Consider the following 21,650-nt stretch of genomic DNA (forward strand, 5'->3'; position numbering starts at 1 on the left):
GACAGTATGACCCCCAGTGACCCTAAAGGCAGGTGGGCTCAGACAGTATGACTCCCAGTGACCTTAAAGGTGGGCGGGCCCAGATAGTATGACCCCCAGTGACCTTAAAGGTGGGTGGGCCCAGACAGTATGACTCCCAGTGACCTTAAAAGTGGGCAGGCTCAGACAGTATGACCCCCAGTGACCCTAAAGGTAGGCGGGCTCAGACAGTATGACCCCCAGTGACCCTAAAGGTAGGCGGCCTAGACAGTATAAACCCCAGTGACCCTAAAGGTAGGCGGGCTCAGACAGTATGACTCCCAGTGACCTTAAAGGTAGGCAGGCTCAGGCAGTATGACCCCCAGTGACCCTAAAGGTAGACAGGTCCAGACAGTATGACCCCCAGTGACCCTAAAGGTAGGCAGGCCCAGACAGTATGACCCCCAGTGACCCTAAAGGTAGGCAGGCCCAGACAGTATGACCCCCAGTGACCCTAAAGGCAGGTGGGCTCAGACAGTATGACTCCCAGTGACCTTAAAGGTGGGCGGGCCCAGATAGTATGACCCCCAGTGACCTTAAAGGTGGGTGGGCCCAGACAGTATGACTCCCAGTGACCTTAAAAGTGGGCGGGCCCAGACAGTATGACTCCCAGTGACCTTAAAGGTGGGCGGGCCAAGACAGTATGACTGCCAGCGACCTTAAGGGTGGGCGGGCTCAGACAGTATGACCCCCAGTGACCTTAAGGTGGGCGGGCCCAGACAGTATGACCCCACAGTGACCCTAAAGGTAGGCGGGCCCAGACAGTATAACCCCCAGTGACCTTAAAGGTAGGCGGGCCCAGACAATTTTCCGGGTGTCCCCTGTAACACACCAGCTGATCTTCATATTACAAGCTCCTCCCAGCTCCGGAGACAAAAGCCCAAACAATAACCGCTTCTCTTCAGTGACCTCAACAGCTTTGCCAATAAAGTTTTTGTTTTGAGTGCAGATGACCGGTCTTTTTTATTCTTTGACCTTTGAACCCGGACTCCGGTGACCAGAAGTGACCTCGTGCGTGGCGCGCTGTGGCAGGCCAGAACAATAGACGTAAAAAAAATGCATCAAGTCTTTGGTCCAATCAGAAGTTGTTAAACCAACTTGGCTGGAACCATTTTATTGCTAGAGTTCTCTGCTAGTGCAATGCTGACCCCTCCCACGAAGGAGGGGGGCGGGGTCAGGTGACGCCCCCGAGGGGTATCCCCACCACTCACTTCTTCGGACAGGAGTCTTCCAGTTCATAAAACAGGACGTAGGCCTCGCTGGACTGCACCAGGCTCTCGCTGATGGGCGTCACCCTGCGGACAGGAAGGGGAGAGGTGTCAGTGGAAATTTCCCAGAACCCTCTGGGGCAGGCTGGGGCGGGCAGAGGCGGGGCTCACCTGGAGTCGTTGTAGGCGTACCAGCCGGACGGGTCCTTGCAGTAGGCGGTGTAGTGGCCGTAGTAGACGCTGCCCGAGTGGTTGCAGAGGGCGTACAGGTTATACACGGGGCTTCCTGAAACCACAAATCACGGCCGTTACCCACAGGGGGGGAGGGGAGGGGAGGGGGGGGAAAAATTACAGGGTGTTTGTAAATTCACTGGATGTGTGCAGCGATAGTACTGAGACTCCTAGAAATAGATTCAAAACCCACTGAACCTAACTTTGGAACTGAAAAGGATAATCTTTTTGGAGATTTCCCTTCACTTCCTGTTGTGTCTCTAGAGCAGGAAGTGAAGGGAAATCTCCCCAATGGGACAACAAAAGCGGTTCTACCCTCCCTACACCATCCAATACCTTTAGAGAAATCTTGATCACTTCCTGTCTCATGCACCACACAGGAAGGGAAGGTTTCCTTTACATTAGGAAGATCACTTATCACTTTCTGTTGTGTCTGCAAAACAGGAAGTGAAGAGAAATCTCCCCAATGACAGCGAAAACGGTTCTACATCCCTACATCATCCAATATCCTTAGAGAAATGTTGCTTCCCTCCTGTCTCAGGCACCACACAGGAAGGGAAGGTTTCCTTTACATTAGGAAGATCACTTCTCACTTCCTGTTTTGCAGACACAACAGGAAGTGAGAAGTGATCTTCCTAATGGGACAGCGAAAGCCGTTCTACATCCCTACATCATCCAATATCCTTAGAGAAATTTTGCTTCCCTCCGGTCTCAGGCACCACACAGGAAGTAAAGGGAAGGTTTCACGTACATTGAAGAGATTGCCTCACACTTCCTGTTGTGTCTATAGAACAGGAAGGGAAGGGAAATCTCCCCAATGGGACAGCAAAAGCAGTTCTACCATCCCTACATCATCGAATACCTTTAGAGAAATTTTGATCACTTCTTGTCTCATGCACCACACAGGAAGTAAAGGGAAGGTTTCCTTTACATTAGGAAGATCGCCTCTCACTTCCTGTTGTATCTGCACAACAGGAAGTGAATAGGAATCTCCCCAATGGGACAGCGAAAGCGGTTCTACTATCCCTACATCATCTAATACCTTTAGAGAAATCTTGCTCACTTCCTGTCTCATGCACCACACAGGAAGGGAAGGTTTCCTTTACATTAGGATGACCGTCTCTCACTTCCTGTTGTGTCTGCAAAACAGGAAGTCAAGGGAAATCTCCCCAATGGGACAGCGAAAGCGGTTCTATATCCCTACATCATCCAATACCTTTGGTTTTGCTTGCTTCCTGTCTCAGGCACCATACAGGAAGGGAAGGTTTCCCCTACATTGAAGAGATTGCCTCTCACTTCCTGTTGTGTCTCTAGGACAGGAAGTGAGAGTCAATCTCTCCAATCTAAGGGAAACTTTTTAAATTCCTGTGTAGTTCCCAAGACAAGAATTGAGCAAATTTCTACAAATGTATTATATGATGTAGGGATGTGGAACTGCTTTTGCTGTCCCATTGGGGAAATTTGCCTTTACTTCCTGTTCTGGAAACACAAGTGGAAGTGAGAACCGATCTCTCCAATGTAAGGGAAAGCTTCTCTTCACTTCCTGTGTGGTGCCTGAGGCAAGAAGTAAGCAACATTTCTCCGAAGGTATTGGATGATGTAGGGATGGTAGAACCGCTTTCGCTTTCCTATTAGGGAGCTTTTTCTACACTTCCTGTTCTAGAGACACAACAGGAAGTGAGAGGCAATCTCTTCAATGTAGGAGAAACCTTCTCTTTACTTCCTGTGTGCTGCCTGAGACAGGAAGTGAGCAAGAGTTCTCAAAAAGTATTGGATGGTGCAGGGATGTAGAACCGCTTTCACTGTCCCATTGGGGAGATTTCACTTCACTTCTTGCTCTGCAGAAACAACAGGAAGTGAGAGGCGATCTCCTCAATGTAAGAGAAACATTCAACTTCCTGTGTGCTGCCTGAGACAGGAAGCAAGCAGTGTTCTCAAAAAGTATTGTATGACGTAAGGATGAAGAAACGCTTTCACTGTCCTATTGGGTAAATTTGCCTTCACTTCCTGTTCTGGAGACACAACAGGAAGTGAGAAGCAATCTATTCAATGTAGGAGAAAACTTTGCTTCACTTCCTGTGTAGTGCCTGAGATAGGACCAAGCAAAATTTCTCCAAAGGTATTGGATGGTGTAGGGATGGAAGAATCACATTTGCGTTAATATTGGGGAGATTTCCCTCACTTCCTGTTCTGGAGACACAACAGGAAGTAAGAGGCAATTTCAATGTAAGGGAAACCTTCCCTTCACTTCCTGTGTGGTGCCTTAGATAGGACGCAAGCAAAATTTCTCCAAAAGTATTGGATGGTGTAGGAATGGTAGAACCGCGCTTTTGCTGTCCCACTGGGGAGACTTCACTTCCTGTTCTGGAAACACAACAGGAAGTGAGAGAAGATCTCTTGAACAGGAAGTGAACAAAATTTCTCCAACACTAATAAATTCCTTTTAAGTTTTTACTTCCACGTGACCCAGCAGGACACAGACGGCAATAAAAACCCTTCTCCACCCCCACTCTTTCCAATAGAAAATAATAGATACATTTTGGCTGCTGGGATTAGACTCTTTGCTCCAGCATTAGATGGTAAGCTCCTCTGGCGAGGATGGAGGGCAGACTGGACTGTATTATCTGCAGGTGACTTTGCAGTGTTATTTGTTCGGATCACAGCAGGTTTCCTAATCCGCCCTAATCCGGTCAGGCGAGTCCTTGACACTAATACAGGCAGATCCCCTTTCACTGCCGGGGTCACCGGGGACGCCACACCACCGCCACCGGCTTTGTAGCAGGGAAAGGTTCCCCCGGCACAACATAATGCAAGGAGTGTTAGAACTGTTCAGTAAGAGCAGAGAGCAGAGTGCAGGGGTCAGCAGTATGTAACGCAGAGTGCAGGGGGTCAGCAGTGCCTAATGCAGAGTGCAGGGGGTCAGCAGTATGTAATGCAGGGGTCAGCAGTACAGAATGCAGAGTGCAGGGGTCAGCAGTACCTAATGCAGACTGCAGGGGTCAGCAGTACGCAATGTAGAGTGCAGGGGTCAGCAGTACAGAATGCAGACTGCAGGGGTCAGCAGTACCTAATGCAGACTGCAGGGGTCAGCAGCGTGTAACGCAGAGTGCAGGAATCAGCGGCGTGTAACGCAGAGTGCAGGGATCAGCGGCGTGTAACGCAGAGTGCAGGGATCAGCAGCATGTAACGCAGAGTGCAGGGATCAGCTGCGTGTAACGCAGAGTGCAGGGATCAGCAGCGTGTAACGCAGAGTGCAGGGATCAGCAGCGTGTAACGCAGAGTGCAGGGATCAGCAGCGTGTAACGCAGAGTGCAGGGATCAGCAGCGTGTAACGCAGAGTGCAGGGATCAGCGGCGTGTAACGCAGAGTGCAGGGATCAGCAGCATGTAACGCAGAGTGCAGGGATCAGCTGCGTGTAACGCAGAGTGCAGGGATCAGCAGCGTGTAACGCAGAGTGCAGGGATCAGCAGCGTGTAACGCAGAGTGCAGGGATCAGCAGCGTGTAACGCAGAGTGCAGGGATCAGCAGCGTGTAACGCAGAGTGCAGGGATCAGCAGCGTGTAACGCAGAGTGCAGGGATCAGCTGCGTGTAACGCAGAGTGCAGGGATCAGCAGCGTGTAACGCAGAGTGCAGGGGTCAGCAGCGTGTAACGCAGAGTGCAGGGGTCAGCAGCATGTAACGCAGAGTGCAGGGGTCAGCAGCATGTAACGCAGAGTGCAGGGGTCAGCAGAATGTAACGCAGAGTGCAGGGGTCAGCAGCATGTAACGCAGAGTGCAGGGGTCAGCAGCATGTAACGCAGAGTGCAGGGGTCAGCAGCATGTAACGCAGAGTGCAGGGGTCAGCAGCATGTAACGCAGAGTGCAGGGGTCAGCAGTACCTAATGCAAAGTGCAGGGGTCAGCAGCATGTAATGCAGAGTGCAGGGATCAGCAGCATGTAATGCAGAGTGCAGGGGTCAGCGGTATGTAATGCAGAGTGTAGGGGGATCAGCAGTACGTAATGCAGAGTGTAGGGGGATCAGCAGTACGTAATGCAGAGTGCAGGGGGTCAGCAGTATCTAATGCAGAGTGCTGGGGTCAGCAGTATCTAATGCAGAGTGCTGGGGTCAGCAGTATCTAATGCAGAGTGCAGGGGGTCAGCAGTACCTAATGCAGAGTGCAGGGGGTCAGCAGTACCTAAAGCAGAGTGCAGGGGGTCAGCAGTACCTAAAGCAGAGTGCAGGGGTCAGCAGTACCTAATGAAGACTGCAGGGGTCAGCAGCATGTAACGCAGAGTGCAGGGGTCAGCAACATGTAACGCAGAGTGCAGGGGTCAGCAGCATGTAACGCAGAGTGCAGGGGTCAGCAGTACCTAATGCAAAGTGCAGGGGTCAGCAGCATGTAATGCAGAGTGCAGGGATCAGCAGCATGTAACGCAGAGTGCAGGGATCAGCAGCGTGTAACGCAGAGTGCAGGGATCAGCAGCGTGTAACGCAGAGTGCAGGGGTCAGCAGCATGTAACGCAGAGTGCAGGGGTCAGCAGCATGTAACGCAGAGTGCAGGGGTCAGCAGCATGTAACGCAGAGTGCAGGGGTCAGCAGCATGTAACGCAGAGTGCAGGGGTCAGCAGCATGTAACGCAGAGTGCAGGGGTCAGCAGCATGTAACGCAGAGTGCAGGGGTCAGCAGTACCTAATGCAAAGTGCAGGGGTCAGCAGCATGTAATGCAGAGTGCAGGGATCAGCAGCATGTAATGCAGAGTGCAGGGGTCAGCGGTATGTAATGCAGAGTGTAGGGGGATCAGCAGTACGTAATGCAGAGTGTAGGGGGATCAGCAGTACGTAATGCAGAGTGCAGGGGGTCAGCAGTATCTAATGCAGAGTGCTGGGGTCAGCAGTATCTAATGCAGAGTGCTGGGGTCAGCAGTATCTAATGCAGAGTGCAGGGGGTCAGCAGTACCTAAAGCAGAGTGCAGGGGGTCAGCAGTACCTAAAGCAGAGTGCAGGGGTCAGCAGTACCTAATGAAGACTGCAGGGGTCAGCAGCATGTAACGCAGAGTGCAGGGATCAGCAGCGTGTAACGCAGAGTGCAGGGATCAGCAGCATGTAACGCAGAGTGCAGGGGTCAGCAGAATGTAACGCAGAGTGCAGGGGTCAGCAGCATGTAACGCAGAGTGCAGGGGTCAGCAGCATGTAACGCAGAGTGCAGGGGTCAGCAGCATGTAACGCAGAGTGCAGGGGTCAGCAGTACCTAATGCAAAGTGCAGGGGTCAGCAGCATGTAATGCAGAGTGCAGAGATCAGCAGCATGTAATGCAGAGTGCAGGGGTCAGCGGTATGTAATGCAGAGTGTAGGGGGATCAGCAGTACGTAATGCAGAGTGCAGGGGGTCAGCAGTATCTAATGCAGAGTGCTGGGGTCAGCAGTATCTAATGCAGAGTGCAGGGGGTCAGCAGTACCTAAAGCAGAGTGCAGGGGGTCAGCAGTACCTAAAGCAGAGTGCAGGGGGTCAGCAGTATGTAATGTAGAGTGCAGGGGGTCAGCAGTATGTAATGCAGAGTGCAGGGGTCAGCAGTGCCTCATGCAGAGTGCAGGGGTCAGGAGTATGTAATGCAGAATGCCGGGGCCAGCAATATCTAATGCAGACTGCAGGGGTCAGCAGTGCGCAATGTCCTGTGCTGGACTCTTATTAGTTACATTGTTCCCAGTTATCTCTGAGGACTACAGAACACCTCACCCCATGTTATGGAGAAGAAGAGAGGGGGAGGTGTTCTGTACTCCTTTCCTAGGCTGACAACCGTATGGACGGTTAGTAATTCCAGAAGCCATGTTGGCCATGGCTGTGCGGTGATTGTGCTTCACCAATCCTCATATCTTCTGCACTTACCGGCCTTCTCGCTGGCGAAATCCTTCAGGTTGAGTCGGTGTACCGGGAACTCCACAGACACCAAACTCTTCTTGATTGAAAAGCGCGTGGTGGAGAAGCGGTTGAGGTCTGGTGGGTGGTGCGTTAAGGATAATCCTCCAGCAGTGTGTGGTTAAGGCGATCAGTCAGTGCAGTTCACGTCGGCTCCTCCCCCTCCCGCCGGATGCAGGGGAGCCGCAGGGGATTTAACTCTGAAAGTAGAACCCCTACATGTCATGTTTACCAGCTCCTTCCTGAATGAACACAGTGAGCGATCAGTATAAAATCACTCCTGTGTTTATTCTTCACTGAAGCATAGTAAACCGTATTTTCTATGCTTCAGTTTGTGAATGAACCAAGAACCCTCTGTACAGAGACTTCTATTCACCCGACAGCAGAGAAAGGGACTGAGGACTCTACAGTGAGGGGAAAAAAAGTATTTGACCCCCTGCTGATTTTATACGTTTGCCCACTGACAAAGACCAGTGAGAGACGGAATAACAACAAAAATATCCAGAAAAACGCATTTCAAAAAAGTTATAAATTGATTTGCATTTTAATGAGTGAAATAAGTATTTGAACCCTTCACAGAACATGACTTAGTAGTTGGTGGTGAAACCCTTGTTGGCAATCACAGGAGGTCAGACGTTTCTTGTAGTTGACCCCCAGGTTTGCACACATATCCGGAGGGATTTTGTCCCACTGCTCTGCAGATCCTCTCCAAGTCATGAAAGATTCGAGGCTGAGGTTTGATAACTCGAACCTTCATCTCCCTCCACATATTTTCTATGGGATTAAGGTCTGGAGACTGGACGTTTCTTGTAGTTGGTGACCAGGTTTGAAGACATCTCAGGAGGGATTTTGTCCTACTCCTCCTTGCAGATCCTCTCCAAATCTTGAAGGATTCGAAGAGGACGTTTGGTAACTCGAACCTTCATCTCCCTCCACATATTTTCTACGGGATTAAGGTCTGGAGACTGGACGTTTCTTGTAGTTGGTGACCAGGTTTCCACACATCTCAGGAGGGATTTTGGTCCCCTCGTCTTTACAGATCTTCTCTAAATCCTTAAGGTTTCTTGGCTGTCTCTTGGCCACTCGAAGTTTCCTCCATAAAGGTCTAGGCCACACTATGACCTTAATGGGCTTCTTCTTGAGCCACTCCTTTGTGGCCTTGGCCGTGTGTTTTGGGTCATTGTCATGCTGGAAGACCCATCCACGACCCATTTTCAATTTTAATGATTGAAATAAGCATTTGAACCCTTCGCAAAACATGACTTAGTAGTTGGTGGAGAAACAAACCCTTGTTGTTTGGTAACTCGAACCTTCAGCTCCCTCCACATATTTTCTATGGGATTAAGGTCTGGAGACTAGATGTTTCTGAGGTTTGCACACATCTCAGGAGGGATTTTCTCCCACTCCTCTTTGCAGATCCTCTCCAAGTCATGAAGGATTCAAGGCTGACGTCTGGTATCTCGAACCTTCAGCTCCCTCCACATATTTTCTACGGGATGAAGGTCTGGATACTAGACGTTTCTTGTAGTTGGCCTCCAGGTTTGCACACATCTCAGGAGGGATCTTGTCCCACTCCTCCTTGCAGATCCTCTCCAAATCTTGAAGGATTCGAGGATGTTTGGTAACTCGAACCTTCAGCTCCCTCCACATATTTTCTATGGGATTAAGTTCTGGAGACTAGACGTTTCTTGTAGTTGGTGACCAGGTTTGCACACATCTCAGGAGGGATTTTGGTCTTTACAGATCTTCTCTAAATCCCTAAGGTTCCTTGGCTGTCTCTTGGCCACTCGAAGTTTCCTCCATAAAGGTCTAGGCCACACTATGACCTTAATGTGCTTCTTCTTGAGCCACTCCTTTGTGGCCTTGGCCGTGTGTTTTGGGTCATTGTCATGCTGGAAGACCCATCCACGACCCATTTTCAATTTTAATGATTGAAATAAGCATTTGAACCCTTCGCAAAACATGACTTAGTAGTTGGTGGAGAAACAAACCCTTGTTGTTTGGTAACTCAAACCTTTATCTCCCTCCACATATTTTCTATGGTATTAAGGTCTGGAGACTGGACGTTTCTTGTAGTTGGTGACCAGGTTTGAAGACATCTCAGGAGGGATTTTGTCCCACTCCTCTTTGCAGATCTTCTCCAAGTCATGAAGGATTCGAGGATGAGGTTTGGTAACTCGAACCTTCATCTCCCTCCACATATTTTCTATGGGATTAAGGTCTGGAGACTAGACGTTTCTTGTAGTTGGTGACCAGGTTTGCACACATCTCAGGAGAGATTTTGGTCCACTCTTCTTTACAGATCTTCTCTAAATCCTTAAGGTTTCTTTGCTGTCTCTTGGCCACTCGAATTTTCCTCCATAAAGGTCTAGGCCACACCATGACCTTAATGTGCTTCTTCTTGAGCCACTCCTTTGTTGCCTTGGCCGTGTGTTTTGGGTCATTGTCATGCTGGAATACCCATCCACGACCCATTTTCAATTTTAATGATTGAAATAAGCATTTGAACCCTTCGCAAAACATGACTTAGTAGTTGGTGGAGAAACAAACCCTTGTTGTTTGGTAACTCGAACCTTCAGCTCCCTCTACATATTTTCTATGGGATTAAGGTCTGGAGACTAGATGTTTCTGAGGTTTGCACACATCTCAGGAGGGATTTTCTCCCACTCCTCTTTGCAGATCCTCTCCAAGTCATGAAGGATTCAAGGCTGACGTCTGGTATCTCGAACCTTCAGCTCCCTCCACATATTTTCTACGGGATGAAGGTCTGGATACTAGACGTTTCTTGTAGTTGGCCTCCAGGTTTGCACACATCTCAGGAGGGATCTTGTCCCACTCCTCCTTGCAGATCCTCTCCAAATCTTGAAGGATTCGAGGACGTTTGGTAACTCGAACCTTCAGCTCCCTCCACATATTTTCTATGGGATTAAGTTCTGGAGACTAGACGTTTCTTGTAGTTGGTGACCAGGTTTGCACACATCTCAGGAGGGATTTTGGTCTTTACAGATCTTCTCTAAATCCCTAAGGTTCCTTGGCTGTCTCTTGGCCACTCGAAGTTTCAACTCCCTCCATAAAGGTCTAGGCCACACCATGACCTTAATTTGCTTCTTCTTGAGCCCCTCCTTTGTAGCCTTGGCCGTGTGTTTTGGGTCATTGTCATGCTGGAATACCCATCCACGACCCATTTTCAATTTTAATGATTGAAATAAGCATTTGAACCCTTCGCAAAACATGACTTAGTAGTTGGTGAAGAAACAAACCCTTGTTGTTTGGTAACTCAAACCTTCAGCTCCCTCCACATATTTTCTATGGGATTAAGGTCTGGAGACTAGACGTTTCTTGTAGTTGGTGACCAGGTTTGAACACATCTCAGGAGGGATTTTCTCCCACTCTTCTTTACAGATCCTCTCCAAGTCATAAAGGATTCGAGGCTGAGGTTTGGTAACTCGAACCTTCAGCTCCCTCCACATATTTTCTACGGGATGAAGGTCTGGATACTAGACGTTTCTTGTAATTGGCCTCCAGGTTTGTACATCTCAGAAGGGATTTTGTCCCACTCCTCCTTGCAGATCCTCTCCAAATCTTGAAGGATTCGAGGACGTTTGGTTACTCGAACCTTCAGCTACCTCCACATATTTTTATATGGGATTAAGGTCTGGAGACTAGACGTTTCTTGTAGTTGGTGACCAGGTTTGCACACATCTCAGGAGGGATTTTGGTCTTTACAGATCTTCTCTAAATCCTCAAGGTTTCTTGGCTGTCTCTTGGACACTCGAAATTTCAGCTCCCTCCATACATTTTCTATAAGATTGACGTCTAGGCCACTCCATGACCTTAAAGTGCTTCTTCTTGAGCTACTCCTTTGTAGCCTTGGCCGTGTGTTTTGGGTCATTGTCCTCCTGGAATACCCATCCACGACCCATTTTCAATGCCCTGGCTGAGGGAAGGAGGTTCCTCACCCAAGATTTCATGGTACATGGCCCCATCCATCATCCCTTTGATGCAGTGAAGTTGTCCTGTCCCCTTAGCAGGGAAACACCCCCAAAGAATAATGTTTCCACCTCCATGTGTGATGGTGGGGGATGGTGTTCTTGAGGGTCTCCTCCTCCTCCAAACACGGCGAGTTGAGTTGATGCCAAAGAGGTTTTTGGTCTCCTCTGACCACAACACTTTCACCCAGTTCTCCTCTGACTCATTCAGATGTTCATTAGCAACCTTCAGATGGCCTATACATGAGCTTTCTTCAGCAGGAGGACCTTGTGGGTGCTGCAGGATTTCAGTCCTTCACGGCGTAGTGTGTTACCAATTGTTTTCTTGCTGACTATGGTCCCAGCTGAGATCATAGACAAGCTTCTCCTGTGTAGTTCTGGGCTGATTCCTCGCCGTTCTCATCATCATTGAACCTCCACGAGGGGAGATCTTCCATGGAGCCCCAGACTGAGGGAGACTGACAATTATTTTGTGTTTCTTTGCACCAACAGTTGTCACCTCTCACCAAGCTGCTTGGCGATCGTCTTGCAGGCCATTCCAGCCTTGTGTAGGTCTACAATCTTCTCCCTGACATCCTTGGACAGCTCTTTGGTCTTGGCCATGGTGGAGAGATTGGAATCTGATTGGTTGCTTCTGTGGACAGGTGTCTTCTATACAGGTAACAAGCTGAGATTAGGAGCTTTCCCTTTAAGAAGAGTCCTCCTAATCTCAGCTTGTTACCTGTATAGAAGACACCTGAGAGTCAGAAATCTTGCTGATTGTTTGGGGATCAAATACTTATTTCACTCGTTAAAACGCAAATCAAATTTATAACTTTTCTTTGAAATTCGTTTTTCTGGATATTTTTGTTGTTATTCCGTCTCTCATTGGTAAAATAAACCGACCAATAAAATTATAGACTGATCGTTTCTTTGTCAGTGGGCAAATGTACAAAATCAGCAGGGGGTTCAAATACTTTTTCCCCTTGCTGTATGTCTTCAGTCTCCTTCTCTGTCTCAGAAAAGAGATATTAGGGGTCTGTTTAGAGATCCATGATGTTTCACCAAAGACCCAAAATTAAAATTAAAAAACAACATAGTATAAAAAAAAAAAACATAGAATTAAAATTAAAAACATAGTACACAAAAAAAAAAACATAGTAATAGAATTAAAAAAAAAAACATAGTATACAAAAAAAATAATAGTAATAGAATTAAAAACAACATAGTATACAAAAAAATAGTAATAAAATTAAAAACATAGTAAACAAAAAATAAATAAATAGTAATAGAATTAAAAACAACATAGTATACAAAAAAAAATAGTAAAAGAATTAAAAACATCATAGGTGTACAAAAAAAAGTAATAAAATGAAAAACAACATAGTATACAAAAAATAGTAATAAAATGAAAAACAACATAGTATACAAAAAAAAAAATCGTAATAAAATGAAAAACAACATAGTATACAAAAAAATAGTAATAAAATGAAAAACAACATAGCATACAAAAAAAATCGTAATATAATTAAAAACATAGTAAACAAAAAAAAAAAAAAGTTATAGAATTAAAAACAACATAGTATACAAAAAAAATAGCAATAGAATTAAAAACATCATAGGTGTACAAAAAAAAAAAGTAATAAAATGAAAAACAACATAGCATACAAAAAAAAAATCGTAATATAATTAAAAACAACATAGTATACAAAAAAAATCGTAATATAATTAAAAACAACATAGTATACAAAAAAAATTGTAATATAATTAAAAACATAGTAAACAAAAACAAAAAAAAAAAAAGTAATAGAATTAAAAACAACATAGTATACAAAAAAAAAAAAACAGAAGAGGAAACAAAAAGAAACTTAGGCTTACAAAACGTAAGGCGGGAACATCCCATAGTGGGCGGGGACAGAGCCAGGAAAAAGAAAGTTAAAAATCGGGTTCTACCTCTGGGTCAGTGATATAAAAGGATACGTAGGACGAGTATTCGGGGGAAGCGCTGGATGGTGAGCTTCTTTGTACTTTTGGTCTTCTGCCGGCAGCGATCGCAGATCTGTCGGAGAATAAGAAGAGTGTCACGGTTAGCCGCTGTCAGTGGTGACTCCGCCCCCTAGGTTCAAGACTCCGGATCCTAAATGAGTTCAGGTGCCCGGAGTGCGATTTACCATACGCTACTAGGACCATCTTGCTCCTGACTTGGCCTTAGGCCCCCTCCGATAGGAGTAGGCTTTTTTTTTTTTTTAGGTCTGTGACTGCTTAGGGAGATTTCTTTTCACTTCCTGTCCTGGAGACACAACAGGAAGTGAGAAGAAATTCTCCAAAGTGAGGGAAAACCCTTCTTAGGCAACTACAGCTCCTTGCAAGATCTGAGCCTCTCCCATTGGTCTCTGGGGATATGACAAGAGCCTGTGCAGGCCACAGGGATACGAGCCAATCACAAGACTCGTGGGTTTTCCCAGCTCTGCCTCATCGGGTAACATGAGCATTTATGGCGGCGGCGTGTAAATGGCGCAAAGAGGCACTCACGGGGGCGTTCTCTGAATTTAGCTCCTCCTCCTTGGTGAACAGGCTGAAACAGTCATATAGGGAGACCTTCCCGCCGCTGAAACCTTTCTACAGAGAGAGGGAAACAAAGACAGGAAGAGGGTGTCAGAGGTAACAAGGAAAAGAATATACATAATATAATAAATAACGTGTAATAATTATTATATGTTATAATAATAAAAATAACAAAATGAATAAAATCATATATAAGAATAATTATAATGTAAAAGAATACTACTTTTATTTTATTATTGCTGCATATAATATAATAAAGTATACTTTTTTTTTAAATTTTAATATGATAAAAAGAATGTATAATGCTAATACTACTACTAATAATAAAAAAAATACAAAACATATAATAAATAGAACTCCACTACTAATAAACATAATAAATACAGATAATGATAATTATAATGTCAAATAATACTACTACTATGTACTTATAAAAATAATAATATATATACTTATTATCTTAATATGATAATAATGTATAATACTAATAATATTAAAAATATATAAAAAATACTATATATATATATATATATATATATATATATATAGAGAGAGAGAGAGAGAGAGAGAGAGAGAGAAATCTATCTATCTATATATATATATATATATATATATATATATATATAAAAAAAAAAAAATGTATTCCACATCAGTGATCCCAGAATACACTGATGATAGGAAAAAAGGTAGGGACTATAACGGACTATTGGTCAGAAGTATGTAGGTAAGCCAAGGAAAGAGTAAAGAAAAAGGATAAAATTTAACAATATTTATTAGAAAATTGATAAAAGTCGACATAGAAAAAGTGCTCTTATAGACTCATGGGCTTAGATATTTGTATGGATATAACATTTGGTATAGTATTCTTACTTCTATGTTCCTTCCTAGAACTGACCCCAGCTTTGGTAGGTCTGTAGTATATCTACCATTTGTCACTATTTCTATTTCTATTTCCCCAGATAGCCATGACCATTCATTATAGTATATTCCATGTCCACCTATTCTAAGCAAATTTGTATGACATTAGACATGCTATACAAGACACACTATGTTTGTCCACAGAACTCCGGACTCCACCCTTTGTCCGCTGTGGTGGTACCCATTCAAGACTGGTCCAATTCATACCTGAAAACCACCTCCATGGAGGACCCCTGTTGGGCCCCACCTGGGTTTATGTGGTTCGGAGCCTCAAGACAAGCCATTGGGAAGCGCAATCCTTGGTCCAACCTTTCCATGTATTAGGCATAATATATTTTTAAGTGTGGTAAGCTATATGTTCCTCTCCTTATGACCCTGTATTTTTCCATACTAGGGTTAAAATGAATATTGTAGATTGTTTTCCATTTTCAAGATATGAATCTGTATTTATATATGCTTTTCTTTTTGTTTTTTATGTATAAACTTTGAAGGTCTTAATGTAGTCCTAATTCAACAAAAGGGTGATTCAATTACGCCGGAGTTCCTGACGAAGCTAAAGGCGAAATGCATTGAACAAAGGCACTCACCCGTTTGATCGACTACTACCATGACATAACATGCTGTATTGTATTGTATTATTTTTTTCACTTTTTCTATGTCGACTTTTATCAATTTTCTAATAAATATTGTTAAATTTTATCCTTTTTCTTTACTCTTTCCTTGGCTTACCTACATACTTCTGACCAATAGTCCGTTATAGTCCCTACCTTTTTTCCTATCATCAGTGTATTCTGGGATCACTGATGTGGAATACATTTTTTTTTTTGTAAAATTACTCAACCGGGATGAGGGCTATTTGTCTAGATATGGGTTGCTTCCTACCTCTCTTCATTCTATATATATATATATATATATATATTATATATATATATATATATATATATAGTATTTTTAATATATTTTTAATATTATTAGTATTATACATTATTATCATATTAAGATAATAAGTATATATATTATTATTTTTAATAGAGAGATATATTATATTTTTGTTTATATATATATATATATATATATATATATATATATATATGAACTTATACATACATAAATACTGAATAGTATGTATAATACTACCAGTACTATTAATAATTATTAAATTATATAATAAATATAATACTACTACTAATAAAAATAATATATATATATATATATATATATATATATATATATATATATATATATATATATATATAATGATAATTCTAATGTTAAATATTAATAGTACCCCACACTTATAAAGATAAGATAACCTATAATTATTATGTTAATGTACAAATGTTTACTACTACTATAAAGAATATTAATACAAATATAATAAAAAATAAAATATAATAACACTACTACTAATGAAAAGTATATATATATATATATATATATATATATATATATATATATATATATAATCTCATTATATATAATTGTACTGTTAAATAATAATACTGTTACATACTTCTAATACCATAACGTATAATTATTTTATTATAATGTATAGTACTAATACTGCTATTAATTAAAAGAAATATGTTATATAAAAAATATAATATTTCTACTAATAAAATAATATCTATATTATTGTAGTTATAATGTGAAATAATATTAATATTACTACTACATACTTACAATAACAGTGTATAATACTACTACAATTATGGATATCAAACATACATGATACATTTAATAACATTTTATATTAATTCTAATAATATCTCTCTCTCTCTCTCTCTATATTATATATATATATATATATATATATATATATATATATATATATATATATATATGGTAAATGCTACAACTACTATGTACTTATAATAATAATAATAATAATAATAATAATATATAATAAATATTTAAATATAAGAATATACAACACTAAAAACAATAAAAAATATAATACTACTAGTGTGTGTATATATACACACACACACAGAATAGTAATGTATAATACTACCAGTACTATTAATAAAATATATATCAAATATAATACTACTACTAATAAAAAGTATGTATATATATATATATAATTATAATGCTAAAAAATAATAATGTATAATTATTTTAATTTAATTGATAATAATGTAGAATACTACAACTGCCACTAACAAAAATATATGATAAATGGAATACTACAACTAAAAAAAAAAAAAAAATATATATATATATATATATATAGTAATAATTATAATGGTAAATAATAATACTACACTTATAATACAAAGGAATAATTATTATATTTTATAACAATGGCCGCAGTGGAAAGGAAATGGAGAACAAAACCATTTTATTTTTCATTTTTCCAAAGTTAATTTTCTAGAACATTCCTCTTTGAATTTGGAGAGGACCTGTCCTCGCTGGGTGAGGGGTCAGTGTAACCCTTCCGGGTATTTATTACTCATTGAGAAATGTCACCCAGAACGCTGGGAAATGTCACTGACAGCGGCACACACATCTTCCAGCTGCTGCAGTTTAGCAGTTGATAGTGGGTGTAACACAGAGATGGGCCCCACTATCACCCACAAACTGTCTGCAGTAACGAGTATTTATTCTATCTTTGCGGGGCGCTCCTGGGTACCTTTGGAATGGGGAGGGAGAGATCGCAGAACACCTCGAAGGTCGGTGACCGGTAGCCACACGATTGGCACTTAAGGCAACTCTTCAACTGACCCACAAAGAGATCTGCAGAGACGGGAAGGAAAGAGACAGACAGGGAGGTTAGGATGGTAAAACGGATACAATCATTGGAACATGGCGACACCAATCCCAGAATTCCACAGGGCAGCCCTCCGGGTGTACCGGCTCCTCCCCCTGGACATGAAACGGCTTCCTCCGATTTCACTGCACACTGTGAGCTTCTCACAATGTGCATTAGAAGCTGCAGCCAGTCAGATAGAGCCCCGCCCCATTTCCCGGCTGGAGGGTGTCCAGCATCATCTAGCCCTTAACCCCAGTCTGACTGTCCCTGGCCCCCACCTTTCATCAGAGCTGAAGGGAAGGGGGCAAAAGGGGCACGCGCCCCGGACTGACCTTCCCTGGACCGCCCCTTGCATTCATTGGATTTCAGTTCTTTCGATCATGGAGGTTCAGCATCACATGTGGGTGTTACCTATGCAAATACAGCCCACCTATGAATGCCCACTCCTCCAGACTGACACCTGCCCATCAAGACATTCTGATGTTTGCATAACTCTGCCCACTGCCAGCCCCTCCCACCAGCCAGGATCTACCTGCATTGCATAGAGAAGCACATAGACCCAGTGATGGGGGTCAGTGCTGGTATTAGGTAACTCTACAATGTCAGAAACTCACCAACAACTTTGCTGTCCTCTCTCTCCAGGTATCTCTTCCACATCAGATTGGCTCGTTCGTCGTCACTGTGGAAGAGAAATATATCTGTGAAAGTCAGATTTCTTTTGGTGGAGGATGCGGGCAATTATCCCCCCCCCCCCATTTCTTTTGTTGGAGGATGCGGGCAATTACCCCCGTCCCCCTCCATTTATTTTCTTTTGGTGGAGGATGCGGGCAATTATCCCTCCCATTTCTATTGGTGGAGGATGCGGGCAATTATCCCCCCATTTCTATTGGTGGAGGATGCGGGCAATTATTCCTCCCATTTATTTTGGTGGAGGATGCGGGCAATTATTCCTCCCATTTATTTTGGTGGAGGATGCGGGCAATTATCCCTCCCATTTATTTTGGTGGAGGATGCGGGCAATTATCCCCCCCATTTCTTTTGGTGGAGGATGCAGGCAATTACCCCCCAATTTCTTTTGGTGGAGGATGCAGGCAATTACCCCCCTATTTCTTTTGATGGAGGATGCAGGCAATTACCCCCCAATTTCTTTTGGTGGAGGATGCAGGCAATTACCTCCCCTATTTCTTTTGGTGGAGGATGCAGGCAATTACCCCCCAATTTCTTTTGGTGGAGGATGCAGGCAATTACCTCCCCTATTTCTTTTGATGGAGGATGCAGGCAATTACCCCCCAATTTCTTTTGGTGGAGGATGCAGGCAATTACCTCCCCTATTTCTTTTGGTGGAGGATGCAGGCAATTACCCCCCCATTTCTTTTGGTGGAGGATGCAGGCAATTACCCCCCTATTTCTTTTGGTGGAGGATGCAGGCAATTACCCCCCCCCATTTCTTTTGGTGGAGAATGCGGGCAATGATCCACCCCATTTCTTTTGGTGGAGGATGCAGGCAATTACCCCTCCCATTTCTTTTGGTGGAGGATGCGGCAATGATCTGCCCCATTTCTATACTGAACCATGGAAGCCTGCTGGTCCTGGGCCACTTACCTGAGCGAGTCTTGGGACTCCAGAGACATGGGCCGCTTGGCATCAGAGAGGATGCTGGGAGTTTTCCTGCACTTCCTGTTGATCTCCACGTGGATCCGGTCCATGAAGAACTTGAGGAATTCCTGAGCGTCTTGCTGGCTGTAAGAGGAGGAAAAGAGGTCACCAGGTGGGACTACAGCCTCTTGCCTGCCGTCCTGTGCTAAATCCCTACAGATGGCAGAAGGAACCATTTCTGAACGATCGGGGGATTATTTTTATTGATTTATTGATTTTACAGGCATATCAGTCCCTGTCCTCAAAGAGCTTACAATCTAAGGTCCCTAACATACATCCACATATGAGGGCCAGTTTAGACAGGAACCAATTAACCTACCAGAATATCTTTGTAATGTGGGAGAAACCCACGCAAGCGCAAGGAGAACATGCAGGTAGTGTCCTGGTCTGGATTTAAACCCAGGACCCCAGTGCTGCACGGCAGAGGTCCCAACCACTAAGCCACTGCCCAGCAAGTAACCCACGCAACCACAGGGAGAACATACAAACTCCATGCAGGTAGTGTCCTGGTCTGGATTTAAAACCAGGACCCCAGTGCTGCAAGGCAGAGGTCCCAACCAGTAAGCCATTGCCCTGCAAGTAACCCACACAAGCACAGGGAGAACATGCAAACTCCATGCAGGTAATGTCCTGGTCTGGATTTAAAACCAGGACCCAAGTGCTGCACGGCAGAGGTCCCAACCACTAAGCCATTGACCAGCTAGTAACCCACGCAAGCACAGGGAGAACATACAAACTCCATGCAGGTCGTGTGATCTGGATTTAAATTCTGAAAATCCAGCGCTGCACAGCAGAGGTCCCAACCACTAAGCCACTGCCCTGCAAGTAACCCATGCAAGCACAGGGGGAACATGCGGACTCCATGCAGGTAGTGTCCTGGTCTGGATTTAAACCCAGGACCCCAGTGCTGCAAGGCAGAGGTCCCAACCAATAAGCCACTGCCCAGCTAGTAACCCATGCAAACACATTGAAAACTAATAAAAAAACAAAAAAAAAAACACACACAAGCAGAACTTTCAAACTCCATGCATCTCGTGGTCTTGGATTTAAACCCTGGACCCCAGTGCTGCACGGCAAATGTTCCAACCACTAAGCCACTGCCCTGCAAGTAACCCATGCAAACACAGGGGGAACATGCAGGTAGTGTCCTGGTCTGGATTTAAACCCAGGACCCCAGTGCTGCATGGTAGAGGTCCCAACCACTAAGCCACTGCCCAGCTAGTAACCCATTCAAGCACAGTGAGAAAATACAAACTCCATGCAGGTAATGTTGTGATCTGGATTTAAACCCTGGACCCCCAGTGCAGCACGGCAGAGGTCTCAACCTCTAAGCCATTGCCCTGCAAGTAACCAACACAAGCACAAGGAGAACATACAAACTCCATGCAGGTAGTGTCCTGATCTGTAAGGCAGAGGTCCCAACCAGTAAGCCACTGCAAAGCAAGTAACCAACACAAGCAGAAGGGGAACATACAAACTCCATGCAGGTAGTGTTGTGACCTGGATTTAAACCCTGGACCCCAGTGCTGCACGGCAGAGGTCCCAACCTCTATGCCATTGCCCTGCAAGTAACCAACACAAGCACAAGGAGAACATACAAAACTCCATGCAGGTAGTGTCCTGATCTGGATTTAAACCCTGGACCCCAGGGCTGCACGGCAGATGTCCCAACCACTAAGCCACTGCCCAAAGTTTCTATCAAATATCACAATCAAAGATCTGCTTTCTCTGAAAGTAATCCAGGTTCTCCTTTTTAAGAATGAAGGATGAAATAGCGGCACTGGCAGCCATATTAAAACACTGATGCATTCTGGGTAACAGGACACAACAATCATGGAATCCAGGCTACTGACTGGACGAATCTGCACTCACAGTCATGTGACCCAGGACATTTGTGATTTCCCGATTTGATTGCTGCTATATGTGCTTGTGGATGAAGATCTTACCTGTATCCGTTAAAGGACGGGACGTATTTTTGGAACACCGCTCGTAGACGGGATGGGTTCGCTGCGTCCGGAGCCTCCGGGCTCCACAAGGAGGCGATGACATCAGCGAAGGCTGCAGAGGGAACAAGAACTCAGTTACTGTCCAAAACCGGCTTCCAAAAGCTTTAGGGACAACAGCTTTACCAATGCAATTTCAATGGGCCTAAAGCTTTCATGAAGGGTACGTTGAAACGCGTTGGCCTTTCCATGGTTGTGGTTTGTCACTCTAAGGACATAGGAGCTGTGTTGTTTCAAGGACCGGCCTCGTTATTCGTATGGAGGTTCGGGCACAGGGGTTGCAGCTCTGTCCAGTCTCTCTCTACAGAAATAGATCAATGCTATAGTGACCTATTGCTGGCCGATTGCAGGATCTGCTACTGACCGCTTGGTGCCAGATACCACACCATACCTAGTGGCGTCCACGCCATAATGGTTCAGGGCTGTTTTGGTGGC

General features: G+C 44.1%; 1 protein-coding gene across 1 annotated transcript in view; it reads right to left on the reverse strand.

Moving 5' to 3' along the window:
• Positions 1–1,073: 1,073 nt before the first annotated feature.
• The window catches only part of USP21 (ubiquitin specific peptidase 21), a 32,527-nt gene continuing 11,950 nt past the window's right edge, over positions 1,074–21,650 (reverse strand). The window contains exons 5-13 of the mRNA XM_082242751.1: positions 21,159–21,270; positions 19,159–19,296; positions 18,171–18,235; positions 17,437–17,540; positions 13,851–13,937; positions 13,299–13,377; positions 7,321–7,428; positions 1,398–1,512; positions 1,074–1,313 (exon numbers count right to left, since the gene is read on the reverse strand). Coding sequence (XP_082098877.1) covers positions 1,226–1,313; positions 1,398–1,512; positions 7,321–7,428; positions 13,299–13,377; positions 13,851–13,937; positions 17,437–17,540; positions 18,171–18,235; positions 19,159–19,296; positions 21,159–21,270 — 896 coding nt within the window. The 3' untranslated portion in view covers positions 1,074–1,225. The remainder of the gene's footprint in view (positions 1,314–1,397; positions 1,513–7,320; positions 7,429–13,298; positions 13,378–13,850; positions 13,938–17,436; positions 17,541–18,170; positions 18,236–19,158; positions 19,297–21,158; positions 21,271–21,650) is intronic.

Source organism: Pelophylax lessonae (assembly GCF_965119305.1).
Source record: "Pelophylax lessonae genome assembly, chromosome: 13".
NCBI classification, from domain to species: domain Eukaryota; kingdom Metazoa; phylum Chordata; class Amphibia; order Anura; family Ranidae; genus Pelophylax; species Pelophylax lessonae.